Source organism: Sus scrofa, chromosome 13, assembly GCF_054392235.1.
Source record: "Sus scrofa isolate SSC_HxYL_T2T_F1_AM1 chromosome 13, Sscrofa_HxYL_maternal_Yorkshire_Landrace_v2.0, whole genome shotgun sequence".
Taxonomy (NCBI): Eukaryota; Metazoa; Chordata; class Mammalia; order Artiodactyla; family Suidae; genus Sus; species Sus scrofa.
In genome coordinates this window covers 154,821,208-154,834,305 of record NC_139395.1, presented here as the reverse complement: position 1 = coordinate 154,834,305, position 13,098 = coordinate 154,821,208, and the positions used below count along the sequence as shown (strand labels likewise).

The following is a 13,098-nucleotide window of genomic DNA, read 5'->3' as shown; positions in this document are numbered from 1 at the left end:
TAGATTCTCCATCTTTTCAAAGATCTAGCAAGGGTTATAAAATCATTCTAGGTAAAATGGATGGCAGAAGCCTCTACATAAGTAAGCCCCCAAACATCGTCCTTCATTTAACTAGGGGATGTCGGTCTTATTTGGGGATGTTCAGGCAAGGCTGAAGAGAGAACGTCCGTTCTACCTGAGCCTTGAAGGATAAGTAATTCACAAGGTGTGCAAAGAGGGGAAAGAAATTCTAGATAGAAGAGGGATGGAGATGAGGAAGGGGTGGGATGGGGGAACTGGGAGTACAGAGGGGGAATGGGTGAGAGGCTGGAAAGAGCGCCAGGTCCTTCTGCAGAAGCTGCAGATTTCACAGCTTGAACAGTAGCTGCTAGTGGTGACACACTGGGAGGAAAGGAGCTGAAGCCCAACCACAGGACCCCCATTGGGTAGAAAGAGTCAAGGGTCTCAAAAGGTTCCTCTACCCACTGGGTCAGGTGTTCCTGGGATAGGAATCTGCCTGGGGAGATCAAAGAAGAATCTGCTACAAATGGAAGTTTGGTAGAAGATACACTTGGAACCCAGGATAAGGTGGCAGCGACTCTCTAGTGGTTGCTGCATTTCTCCCCCTTTGGGTGGTCCAGTCCTCTCTGTGTCCATCCTCCTCGACCCCAAACTACAATTTCTGAAGAGAGTTGCCGTGAGAGCCATTTCTTTTATTAAGGCATCACTTGGACAGCTTACAAACAGCACAAGCAGAAACTACAAACCCACACGCAGAATAAATTATGATATTTGTAGACAACAGAAGTGTTACCAGGAGGGCCTCCCAGTCCAGTGTCTGGAGATTCACAAGATGTCAGCACCCTCCAAGAGTCCGTGACACAGCTTCTGAGAGAGACATTTAGAGCCAAATGCCCCCAACCAGATGTACCGAATAAGCCCCAACTCCCGCACACAAACGTGCACGAGCACAGATGCACACGCAGGTAGGGCAGGGAACGGCCTGTAAACAACCAGCTCAGCAACAAGTAAAGTGGAGCTAGTGGTGATTTCCCTGTGGCTCTGGCAGCTTCTGAGATGCTGGTACTTATCTTTCACCAACTTCCTGGCTCCCTGGGGAGGTGCGGGTGGGCCCCGGGGACAGTGAGGCAGCAGAGGGCTGCTTCCCAAGGTCGGGAGTCCAGTTTTTGTTTTTTGTTTTGTCTTTTTAGGGCTGTTCCTGCAGCATATGGAAGTTCCCAGGCTAAGGGTCTAATCGGAGCTACAGCTGCCAGCCTGCGCCACAGCCACAGCAACATGGGATCCGAGCCACGTCTGTGACGTACACCACAGCTCAAGGCAACACCGGATCCCTAACACACTGAGCGAGGCCAAGGATGGAACTCGTGTCCTCATGGATATGAGTTGGGTAAGCCACGACGGGAACTCTAGGAGCCCAGTTTGGTTTCCGGGACTGCAGTTTCCTACCCTACCCTTGGTTCTGCGGTCTGGCCCGCCACGCCCTGCCTGCTGCTCCCTGTGCCCCAGGGCAGTCTCCCCACTTGGGGTCCCATGAGCTATGGGCAGGTCCCCCATGGCTCCTCATCCAGCAGGGCGGTGCTGGGGGAGCTACCTCAGTTCTCTAAGCCCCATAATTTCCATCTGCAAAAATGAGAAAGAGAGCGTCTACCTCATGGGGTTATTTTAAGGAATTACTTGATATTTGATATTTCAAGTACCCTGCTAGACTCAAGGGAAATGTTCAAAACCTGCTTTCTTTCCTCCCTTCTCCTCCATTTCTTCCTTTCTATTTCCCCCTTTTCTATTTCCAGATTTGTGCAGCCAGCAGTGGTCATGTAGCCCCAATGGCACCAAAAGCACCTCTTGACCAGTAGGGCCTCCTCGACCTCAACAGCGTGTGCCTCCCCAAACCATAATCCTGAAACACTGGCAGAGTCGGCGGGGTGGGCTCTGGTGCCATCCGAGCCCAGGAGAGAGATCTGGGTCACCTGTGGCCCCGGGGACACCTGACTATCTCCAAGATAGTAGGGAGGGGCCATAATGGTGTAAAGACATGAACAGCAAATAGTGGTATACAGGTGGCTCTGAGCTGAGTCTGGCCGGAAGCTGGAACCAAAGGGTGGTGCTGTTCACAAACTCGAGCAGAAACAAAACCACCCCCTGCTGACAGTGGGCCACCCTAGGACTTAGGAGATATCTTCTCAGCAGGTCTGCCACCAAAAAAGCCAGTTTGATGGATCATAGTCCACAGCTCTGATTCTGTGGACATTTTCCTTCCACTTCTCCATCTCTCTGTCCACCAGCCACCCACCTGGTTTATATGAAGAGTTTTGTAGATTACAGGCTGGCCAGGACAAAAAACCCTCTCTGCTCATTTAGCACCTTTTATCCAAAGCATATCTTTCATGGGCACCCAACTAGAGTCTTTACAGGAATGCCGTGAGGTAGTAACAAAGATAGGCAATACTCCTCTTTGTATAGAATGAGAAGGGCTCAAAGGTACCATAGTGCTTGAGTGAGCAGAGCTGAAACATGGTAAGGGCTGGTCAAATGCAGGGTACCAGTCTATTCCCCGAAGGCTACAACTGGCCTTCCTCTTATAGGCCATGGTATGGCTTGTCCTGGACAGAAATCTATGGCCAGACTTGCTCTGCCATTCACACCAGTGTCGGTTTCAAGTCATCTTTGAAGTTCACGATAGGCTTCGAGCGGGTCCACAGCTTTTCCCAGGAAGCCAGCCCCTCAGTGGGCTCTGGGTCACTGTCTGACGAGCCACTGTCACTGGAATCAGAGGAGCTCTGGAAGCAGATTTCACAGTAGGGCCGGTGGCAGCGGCAGAAGAATTCATCTGAGCTGCTGGATTCTGTGTCAAGGTAGCTGCATGGAGAAGACAGGGAGAGGCAGCCTGGGGACCCTGGAGACTGCCACTGCCGCTGCTCAGGCAGGTCTGGTGAAGCTCCGGATAGGCCTGGGGTGGCAGGACACAGTGCCCGGCCAGAACCAGAAGGCAGGTGAGGAAAGGCTGGGCAGCTTCCTTCGGCTCCCGGGGGCTCTGTCTGGCGCTTTTTGCTACCCTCCTGGGAGCCTGGCTTGCCTGGAGGATCTGGGAGTAGTAAAGGCTTCCCGGAAGAGGGTCTTGGTACCCTGGAATCAGCAGTTTGGGGGTTCAAGCAGGAGCTGTCTCTGTCCTGCACACTCAGCCCACTGTGTGTCCCAGAAACGGTCCTGTTTACTCGATGCCCCACATAGGAAGGTGCAGAGCCTGGAAAGTGTGCGCGAGCCCGCTGTGCTGCCCGCCTTCTCCTCACCAAGTATGGGCTGAGGCCCAGCTCCTTGGAAAGGGGCATCTTCTGGGGGCTGTGAGCAGCACTGCCCTTCCAGAGCTGCTGGGGACAAGACGGTGGAAGGGGAGCCTCAGGGTTCAGGCCCAGGTCTTGTAGGACTTCCTGAAGCTTCTCCCTGATCACCGCATTGACCCTTGCCAGTGGCTCTTGGGGCTCCTCTGAGTTTCCCAGCTGCCCCTGTCTCTGAGAGACAGAGCCTTCCCCACAGGGCATGCGATTCTGGTGGAGGGTCACGGGTCCCTGCTCTTTTCTTTCTGCACCCTGGCTTTGCTCTGCCCGGGGCTTCTGGCTGCAGCCCAAACTTAAATGATCAGAAAAGTCTTTCAAGCCAGAAATTTTCTCCTTCTGCCCTGGAGAGGGGCTGGTGTCCTTCTCAGGCCCCCTGAAGCTTTGTACACCCAAAGAGGGCACTGAGATACTCCTGGAGTCTCGGGTGGCCGCTCTGGTATCATTCTGAGAGTCAGAGGGGCATTCCGAAGGCCCTTGAGCTGCCAGGACAGGGGGGGAGGCTGCAGCCAGGGCGTCTTTGCTGTGGGACGCAGCAGGCGGGACAGCCCCCTCTGGGGGGTCATAGGGACACTCAGCTGACATCAGCCTCACCAGCTTCTCTTTGGCGTTATTTACTTGTTCTTGCAGGCTTTCAATCACAGCATTTTTCTGTGAAACAAAAGCAAAACCATCAACAAAAGATGCTGTGGAGGGTTTTCACACTGACTCCCATGGCGGAGAAAGTGTGGCATCACAACACCTTGGTTTAAATCCTAGTTGCTTCACGTATTAGCTGGTGATCTTAGGCTCTAAGGTGGTACCTCCATAAGGAGGAGTGAGTTGATGCTTATCAAGTGTTTAGCACAATGACTGACATATGTGCTCAATAAAGGTTAACTAACCATCATTTACCGTTGCGTGATCTTAATTCCCCAATTTGTCCCAGACAGTGGCATTGTCTGCGAGAAGGAAGGTGGGGAGAGGCATAGTCCAGCTGTCTGCTGGCTGCGGCAGCACCCTCTCAACTCTGCTCAGAACTGAGGGGTCAGGTCGCTCTGCAGGACAGCAGGCAAACAATGCTTGAAATAGCCCAACTCTGGGAATATCACTTTTGCAAAATATGGACTGACCTTGAGGCATCTCTGAAGGGGATGAATGAATGGGAAAACAAGCATTTTGCCTCTTGTTAAGCAGCCTAGAAAATGGGAAGGACAGTGAGAAGGGTGGAGATTTCTGGGCCAAAGGGACAAGATTGGGGGGTGTAGGGTGGACAGCGGTGAAAATCTCAGGTTGGTGTGATCACCTCCCTTGGCTGGAACTTGGGTGTGGGAAGCCAAAGCTACCATGAGGTACCATCAGCTGTCAGTATCTCCCAAAGAAGTGCGGGCACCAAAATCTTTGGAGAAGCTGTTTTTTTTTTGTTGTTGTTGTTGTTGTTGTTTTGTTTTAAAGACGATTGGGCCTAGGTCCCTAAGAGCTTGATTCAGCAGAACTAGAAGGGAGCAGAGAAGATAAATGAGGCGGGACAGTTCTTTTAGTGAGCTGCCTCCCTTGCTCCATGGCTGTTACCTGATAAATAGGCTGTGCCAGGGATCCTGGCAGGTGACAGCTGCAGAGATGTGCCCATTCTAACTGTGAGATCTCAGGGTATGGAGGAGGAGGAAGACTATGAGCGGTGGGTGTGCCCTGAACCTCCTCTGGTGCTGTGGCAACTGACTGTCTAGCTCAGACCTGATGTCCATCCTCTGAAGGTTCTGATGCTCAAAGGCAGTGGAGCAGGAAAGAGCTCATCTTGGGGAACTGATGGTCTTGGGGCAGATGACATGGGGTCAAGAGTTTGGAGAAGATAATAAGGAAGTGCTTGTCCAAATACCAAAATGCTGCCCCATTGTTGCCATCCTCTTTAGAAGCTGGGGATGAGCATGTGCACTTCCACTTATTACACCCTAGAAATAAAAGGGCGCTTCCTTTCTTTGGGATACTTGACACAAGTCGCCTATGGACTGAACCTGTGGTTTCTTCTCAAGCAGATATGGGAGAGCTGCCCAGAAGCAACCCTTTGAGGGAGCAATAAATTAAGTAAACTAGTCTAGTAATAGTCTTCTGGCAGCAACCCCAAGGCAGATCTACCGCTCTCCAGTTCGAAGCAGGAAGGTGATTTTTCTGATTATTGGTACTCCCAGTTTCGTCCTGGTTTAGTCTACTTCTTTTATCTTTCGGAGAGTGTTTCAGACCAGTGAGTAACTGGCAAATAAGTGGAAGGACTTGCAGCTGAGCATCTGCCTGCTGGGTCCCGTCTCCTCAGCCGAAGAGCCGCAGGGGCTGGGCGTTGTCCGGGAAGTGTAGGTGACGCAAGGACTCGCCAGGAACAGAGGGGGTGAGTAACAGTGAGATGTTCACTCAGGCCCTTCGTGATATTGGGTGGTGCCAGACATCTCTCTGAGGCTCTCTCGGGGGTGCGGCTGGCTGTGCTGGAGGGACCCCAACCCTCTTCCTCCGCACCAGCCCCTCCTCCTGAAAGCATCAACTGATGACAGCTACCCCAGCAGGTAAGCTCGGAGCACTGCCTTTTTGAGCTTTACCCCCCAATTCCTCTGAGTCTAGGCAATGGTATATATAGAGAGAGGTGGGAAGGATACTGTTTTCCCAGCAAAGCAAACATCTGAAGCTGGCTGCTGACAGATTTAGAAACATCAGCCTAATCAGTCAATCGCTCTTCTTACAGAAAAGGAAGTGGGGCTCTGTTTTTACCATGGCTACATACTAATCAGAGGCGTGGTGTGAGGCACTGCCACTGGGAGACCAAAATCTGACCGACCATGGCAGCTGCATTTAAATGAGCTTATTAATGATTACTTTTGACACATCCAGGGATGCAAAATGTCCATAGGTGCATTTCATAAGATGCAGGCCACAGGGAGAAATGGACTCTCTTGTTTCTGTGTTTCAAGGAAGAACAGTAGCAGGTGAATTTCCTCCACTTCAGAGCACAGAAGGGAGGGTCAAGCTCTGGGAAGGTTCTAGCTGTGAGCCTCCACACAGCCTGGGAGGTCAGGGACGGATGCCATGCCAAACAGCCCCTGGAGACCCCTGCCATAGGGCAAGGGAGGCAAGAATGAGACGATGGACCACCCAGATCATGGGAAAGTAAGAGGAAGACACCAGGGTGGCAGAGGGGCTGTGGAAGAGAGAAGTGCAGCTGAGAAGCTAGTGTCTGGCTTGTACACATATGGAGGCGGGAGAGATACTTGTTCTTATGGGCAAATATACTTGCCCATGCTGGGCAGAGCTGGAGCCAGGGATTCAGATGATGGAACCTCTCTAGGCCTGCCCCAGGGTGCCAGGATAGGCTGCTGATTCCCAGGCCTGCTCTGGGAAAGATGCTCTAAGTATGGGGCGTTGGGGGCAGGAGGCCAGCATTTTACTGCCTGTGCATCTTCCCCCTATTAGGGCCCTTCCTCTGCAGACTCAAGGCATCTTTTTGGATAGAGCAGATTCAGTCACTGCGTGGGAAACAGGGTAGCATGGCAGAAGTACAAAAAGCATGTCACAAATTACCATAAGGCTAAAGAGTCAAGCTATTTGGCTGTTCCAACATTAGCTGATTGTGAATGAAAACTACCCTGGGTGTTCTCGCCAAGTTTCTGGGCTTCTGTTTAGCTGAAAAAAAAAAAAATTCTTCTTTGAAGACTTCACAGAGTATCAAAGGCAATGTTACTCCCTTGCCAGGTGGGAAGAAATTTGGCTTTGAAATAAGGTCCTGAATGTTTGATAAATAGTAAAGAAATGGAGAAGTATTACTCTGATGGATAAAAAGGTCCAGAGCTAAGGGAATGGCTGAGAGAGTACAGAGGCATGCCAGCAGGTGCCTGGGGAACTGAATCCCTTCACTGGTTGTGTTTCTTAGGTTCCCATCATACCATCCTCACAGAGGAACTAGTGATACCCAGGTGTCCATCCAAAACAGAAAGGCATGGTCTCCCAAATAGCACCCACTCAGGTATGTTCTGTGCCGGAAAAAAATACAGAGTATAATTTAGTGTGAAAAAGACTGACTAACTCCTCTGGGCTCTGTGCCTTTTCTCTGAGGCAGTCCAGCTTCAAGCTTTCTTCAAGCCCACACCACTCTGCTCATTTCTGGGAGAGGTGCCAATTCTGGCTCCAGAACAAAAGAAGGAAGGACTGGGGGCTCCCTGGTCCCCCTTAGGTGCTACTGTAATATACAGAGGCTCTCTATTCAGCCCTCCTCCCCATCTTTAGACACTTTTGATTTTCTGAAATGGTAGGATGATTGAGATTTCTAGTTAGTACCTGGAAAAGACAGTAAAGGGCCCCATAGGATCTTGAAAATGAGGATACTACTCTATGTAAAGAAAGAATGTATCATAACAGAAGCTAGCATCCACTACCACTCAGTATGTTTACAGTGCTGTTCCCTCTACTTAGAATGCTTGTCCCTGAACTTTGCCTGGCTGATTTGTAGTTAACCTTCAGTTCTCAGATCAGCGACTCTTTCCTGACCACTCTAAATTAGGTTCCTTTGTCCTTACCATCCATTACTCTTTCTTGCCACTCCCATTATTTCCTTCATAATTCCTATCACCATTGATAACTATTTGTTCTTTTTTTTTTTTTTCCCTTTCTAGGGCTGCACCTGTGGCATGTGGAGGTTCCCAGGCTAGGGGTTGAATCGGAGCTGTAGCTGCCAGCCTACACCACAGCCATAGCAATGCCGGATCTGAGCCATGTCTGACCAACTGTCAGCTCACGGCAACGCTAGATCCTTAACCCACTGAGCAAGGCCAGGGATCGAACCCACAACCTTATGGTTCCTAGTTGGATTTGTTTCCACTGTGCCACAACGGGAACTCGGATAACCATTTGTTTATTGGATCAGTGTCTATTTCCTCCATTACACTGTGAGCTCCATGGAGGCAGGGAATCTATGTGTTTTGTCCATCAGCACTTAGCACAAAACCTGGCACAGGTCTGTCCAACGAAGGAATGAAGTGGGTGAGGATCAGCAACAGGGGGGCACTGGGGAAACGCTGAGGTTTTGGTTGCTGCTAAGGGAAATGGAATGGCTAGGAAGTGGGGAAATGGGAGGGGGTGAAAGAATGTTAGCAATGAGACATCTGGGGCCCACCATGCATGACTGGAGTTCTTTACAGAGAATCCACCAGGCGAGGGGCAAGCTTACTTCTGTGAGAAGTCTCTCCATGGAGTTCTTCTCTCCTCTAACGTGGCACTTCTGTTCCTCACCGTACTGGGTATGCAAGCTTTTGCTGGGAGTGCTGAAATATTTGGCCATTCGTCTGATTGTTTGGTTTTCCTCTTCAAATGCCTTCCACTGCTTCAGCTGTTAGATAAAAGAACACATGTTATTTATTTAATTACACACCCAGAAATACATTCTTTCATTCTTTCTCAAAAACACCAAGGAATGGCAGTGTCACAGATACACATATGCACAAACTATTCTCTCCTTGAAAATGTACTTTACTCTGGAACGTTCACGGACAGCAATGACAGAAGGTTAAGAGAATGTTACGATTATATTGTTTTTCAAAATGCCAAAGGAAGACAATGGCAGGTTCATGAAATAGAACAACCTCAGCTTGACCCATCAACTTACCCACTGCTGGTCTGGTCAAAGAAAACCAGAGTAGAGGTGTACTTCTAGAGCCACATTCTCAAGCCAGAGCTTTGGAGCTATAACAGGGCTAAGCAATCTAAACAATGTATATTTCAAATGAAACTGGGTTTGGCGGTACAGAGCTGTTATTCAAAAAAAATGAAAATTTAAAAATTTAAAAATTTTTTTAAAAATATAGTTGATTTACAATGCTGTGCCAATTTCTGCTGTACAGCAAAGTGACCCAATCATACATAGACGCACATTCATTTTCTTCTATCATCTTCCATCACGGTCTATCCCAAGAGATTCGATACAGTTCCTTGTGCTATAGTAGGACCACATTGCTTATCCATTCCAAATGTAATAGTCTGCACTTACCAACCCCAGACTCCCAGTCCATCCCACCCGTCTCTCCTCCCCCTTGGCAACTACAAGTCTGCTCTCTACGTCTGTGAGGCTGTTTCTGTTCTGTAGATGGCTTCATTTGTGCCATATTCTAGATTCCACATATAAGTGATATCATATGGTGTTTGCCTTTTTATTTCTGACTTACTTCACTTAGTATGATTATCTCTGGTTGCATCATGTTGCTGCAGATGGCATTATTCCATTTTTTTTTTTTTTTTATGGCTGAGGAGTATTCCACTGCGTATGTGTATCACATCTTCTTTATCCTTTCTTCTGTTGAGGGACATTTTGGTTGCTTCCATGTCTTGGTTATTGTGAATAGTGCTGCTATGAACATATGGGGGCATGTATCTTTTTGAATTATAGTCCTGTCTGGATATATTCCCAGGGGTGGGATTCCTGGATGATATGGTAGTTCTATTTTTAGTTTTCTGAGGAGCCTCTGTCTGTTTTCCATAGTGGTTGTACCAATTTACCTTCCCACCAATAGCATAGGAGGGTTGCCTTTGCTCCACACCCTCTCCAGCATTTGTTATTTGTAGACTTGGTGCAAGGTGGCACCTCAATGCAGTTTTGATTTGCATTTCTCTAATAATTAGCAATGTTGAGCATCTTTTCATGTGCCTATTGGCCATCCCTATATCTTCTTAGGAGAAATGTCTATTTAGGTCTTCTGTCCATTTTTCAATTGGATTGTGTGTGGTTCTTTTTGGTTGTTGTTGTGGTAGAGCTGTTCTTTTTTTTTTTTTGTCTTTTTTGTCTTTTCTAGGGCCGCACCTGCAGCATATGGAGGTTCCCACAGTAGGGGTTGAATTGGAGCTGTAGCTGCCGGCCTACACCAGAGCCACAGCAACGCCGGGTCCGAGCCACGTCTGCGACCTATACCACCACTCACAGCAATGCCCGATCCTTAACCCACTGAGTGAGGCCAGGGATCGAACCTGCAACCTCATGGTTCCTAATTGGATTCATTAACCACTGAGCCACGACGGGAATCTCCCTGGGCTGTTCTTAATTATTCTCATTTGTTGAATAATGGTAATGCTTACTGCTATTGAAAACCCAGTTCCTTCCAGAGGACTTCTAATCGAAATCAGTAATCAAGGCCCAGACAAAGAGAAAACCGCAGATGTCATCAAAAATCAATAAAAATGATAGAACATAAGTTCTGCAATCTGTCTTTTTTTCTTGAAAAACTGAGGAAAGACCCAGAAGGAGTCAGAGCAGACCTCCAGCCTTGCATTCCTAACACTGGCCCTAGGATGTGGCAGCATCTCTGAGCCCCTCAGGGCCCCACATTTCCTTAGCAGTACAGCTTTTCCCTTCTTTCCCCCAGCACTGCCCGCCCAAGCCCTCTCTGCAGAGCTGCTGGAAGAACAGCTTAGCAGTGGTATAAGGGCACTTCCAAGGTGGTCTGTCTCACCTTAAGCTGGCTGGCTGGAGCCTGGGTGCCCCTGTCTAAAGCCCCCTGCCTCTCCTCCCACCCCTTAATTTCCCATTCGTGAAGGTCCTGGTCCTTAAGACTGGACTCTTTAGGATTTCTAGAATATGGCTATAAATGACCCTTAAGTCACAATTTCAGGGCCTCTCCATGGCCCTTCCCTCAGAAGGACAGGCAGATTCTTGTTTTCTTAGCATCTAGGCTATGTGGGTGTGGTAGGCATCCCCCATAAAGCTATTTCCCTTCCAATCCCTGGAACTTGTAGTTGTGTCAGCTCGCATGGCAAAAGGGATTTTGCAAATGTTACTGAGTTTGAAAGTCTGAGATGGGCAGGCTATTCTGGATCATCCAGGTGGGCCCAATGTAACCACAGCATCTTTATAAGAGGGAAGCACAGAGTTCCCTCTTTGATGTGGTGGGTTCAGGATCCAGCATTGCTGCAGCAGCTGTGGCATAGGGTGCATCTGTGGCTTGGATTCTATCCCTAGCCTGGGAACTTCCATACGCCATGGGTGTAGCCAAAAAAAAAAAAAAAAAAAAAAAAGGTAAAGATGTGACAATGGAGAGAGAGGTCAGAGAAAGAGATTGGAAGGTGCCACACTGCTCATTCTGAAATCGGAGGAAGCAGCCCTGAGTCAAAGAACACAGGCAGCCTCCAGACTTTGGGGAAGGTATGGAAACAGATTCTCCCTGAAAGCCTCTTAACAGACCTACTAACACCTTGATTTTAGCCAAATAAGACCCTGTTAGATCTCTGACCTCCAGAACTATGAAATAGTGAATTTGCATTGTTTTAAGACACTCCGTTTGTGGGACTTTATTATAGTAGCAACAGGAAATCAAAACAGTGGGATTAAACCTCATCTTTAATGGAATGTACTAGGACCCTCCCAAGTTCACCCCATGCGTCTCTCTCACTTCCTGTCACTCCCCATTTGCTTTTTTTTTTTTTTTTTTTTAAAGGGCTGCACTCTTGGCATATGGAAGTTACCAGATTGGGGGCAAATCGGAGCTACAGCTGCCAGCCTACACCACAGCCACAGCAACGCAGGATCCTTAACCCACTGAGCAAGGCCAGGGACCCACACATCCTCATGGATACTAGTCGGGTTCATTACAGCTGAGCTACAACGGGAATCCCCACTCTCCCCTTGGTTTGCTTTGTGCTTCAAAAAGATCAAATACCTGTGGTGTTCCAAGCACCGTCTTTACCTCTCTGCCTCTGCTTACGGAGTCCGTGGTCTGAAATGCCACCCACTACCCTTCCTCAGTCTGCTCTGGGAACACTTACTCCTCCTTCAAGAGGGGCCCAAACACCCCATTTTCTGAGACAGTGTCATCATGTTCCCAGACAGGCTGGGGCACACCTTCCTCAGCATCATGAAATTCAACTTCCTCAAACACTTAACACTTGTGTTACAAATCCTTTCATGTCAGCTCCCAACTAGACCTAGAGTCAGGCTATGTGTTTAACTGTCTGTTGTAGGCAGTTAATACGTGGATGGACAGATACACGGACAAGTGAAAGATGCTTTCCTTTAAAAAGCTCATCGTCTGACTGGGTGCTGAGACATTTAGGGAACTATTAGGCGGGTAGAAAGTGCTAAGGACTTTGCCGGAGGGGCAGATGAAACACTGCTCCTCTAACTGTGGGTTTAGAGGATAATATAATGTCCACCCTAGGACTCACCCGCCTCTCACAGGAGGGATCAGAGGGGTGTGTGGGGGAGGCGGGTGTCACATTGAAGTCACAAAAGCAGAGGCTGGCTCCTTGCTGGTGATGACCTCAGTGTTTGCATAAACGCTTAGGAATTTCCTGAGGGCCAGTGGAGAATGCCACTTGGTCCACTTACCTCTTGAGTAATGTCATTCATTTCGCCCAGCTTTCTAGCCCCGCCTAGCTGCCCTTGAGGTATCTGTGCCTCTGCTTCCATAAATCCCTCCCATCCCAGTCCAGTCTGAAGGCTCAGTAGCTAGGAGGAAGCCCACCTCCCTGCTCCCTCCCCTCTCCATGTGGCACTTATACACTTTTCCAAATTTGCTCAGCTGTCCTACTGTCCTGGGCATGTCCAGTATCAGGTCTCACAGGGAGAATCTTTCTCCAACGAAAGCCCACCAAGCCAGAGGGGACAATCAATTCAGGGGGACATAAAACCCCCCCACAAACCTCAGTTACACACACACACACACACACACATATTTTTCCCCTTTTTAGGGCTGCACCCATGGCATATGGAAGTCCCAGGTCAGGGCTTGAATTGGAGCTGCAGCTGCCAGCTTCCATCACAGCCACAGCAGTG

General features: G+C 49.0%; 1 protein-coding gene across 14 annotated transcripts in view; it reads right to left on the bottom strand.

Moving 5' to 3' along the window:
- Positions 1–671: 671 nt before the first annotated feature.
- The window catches only part of GPR156 (G protein-coupled receptor 156), a 99,768-nt gene continuing 87,341 nt past the window's right edge, over positions 672–13,098 (bottom strand). For all 14 annotated transcript variants that reach the window (XM_084991124.1, XM_084991125.1, XM_021070311.2 and 11 more), the window contains 2 exons: positions 8,512–8,670; positions 672–3,980 (listed from right to left, as the gene is read on the bottom strand). In XM_084991124.1, the coding sequence (XP_084847250.1) occupies positions 2,637–3,980; positions 8,512–8,670 (1,503 nt within the window). In that variant the 3' untranslated portion in view covers positions 672–2,636. The remainder of the gene's footprint in view (positions 3,981–8,511; positions 8,671–13,098) is intronic.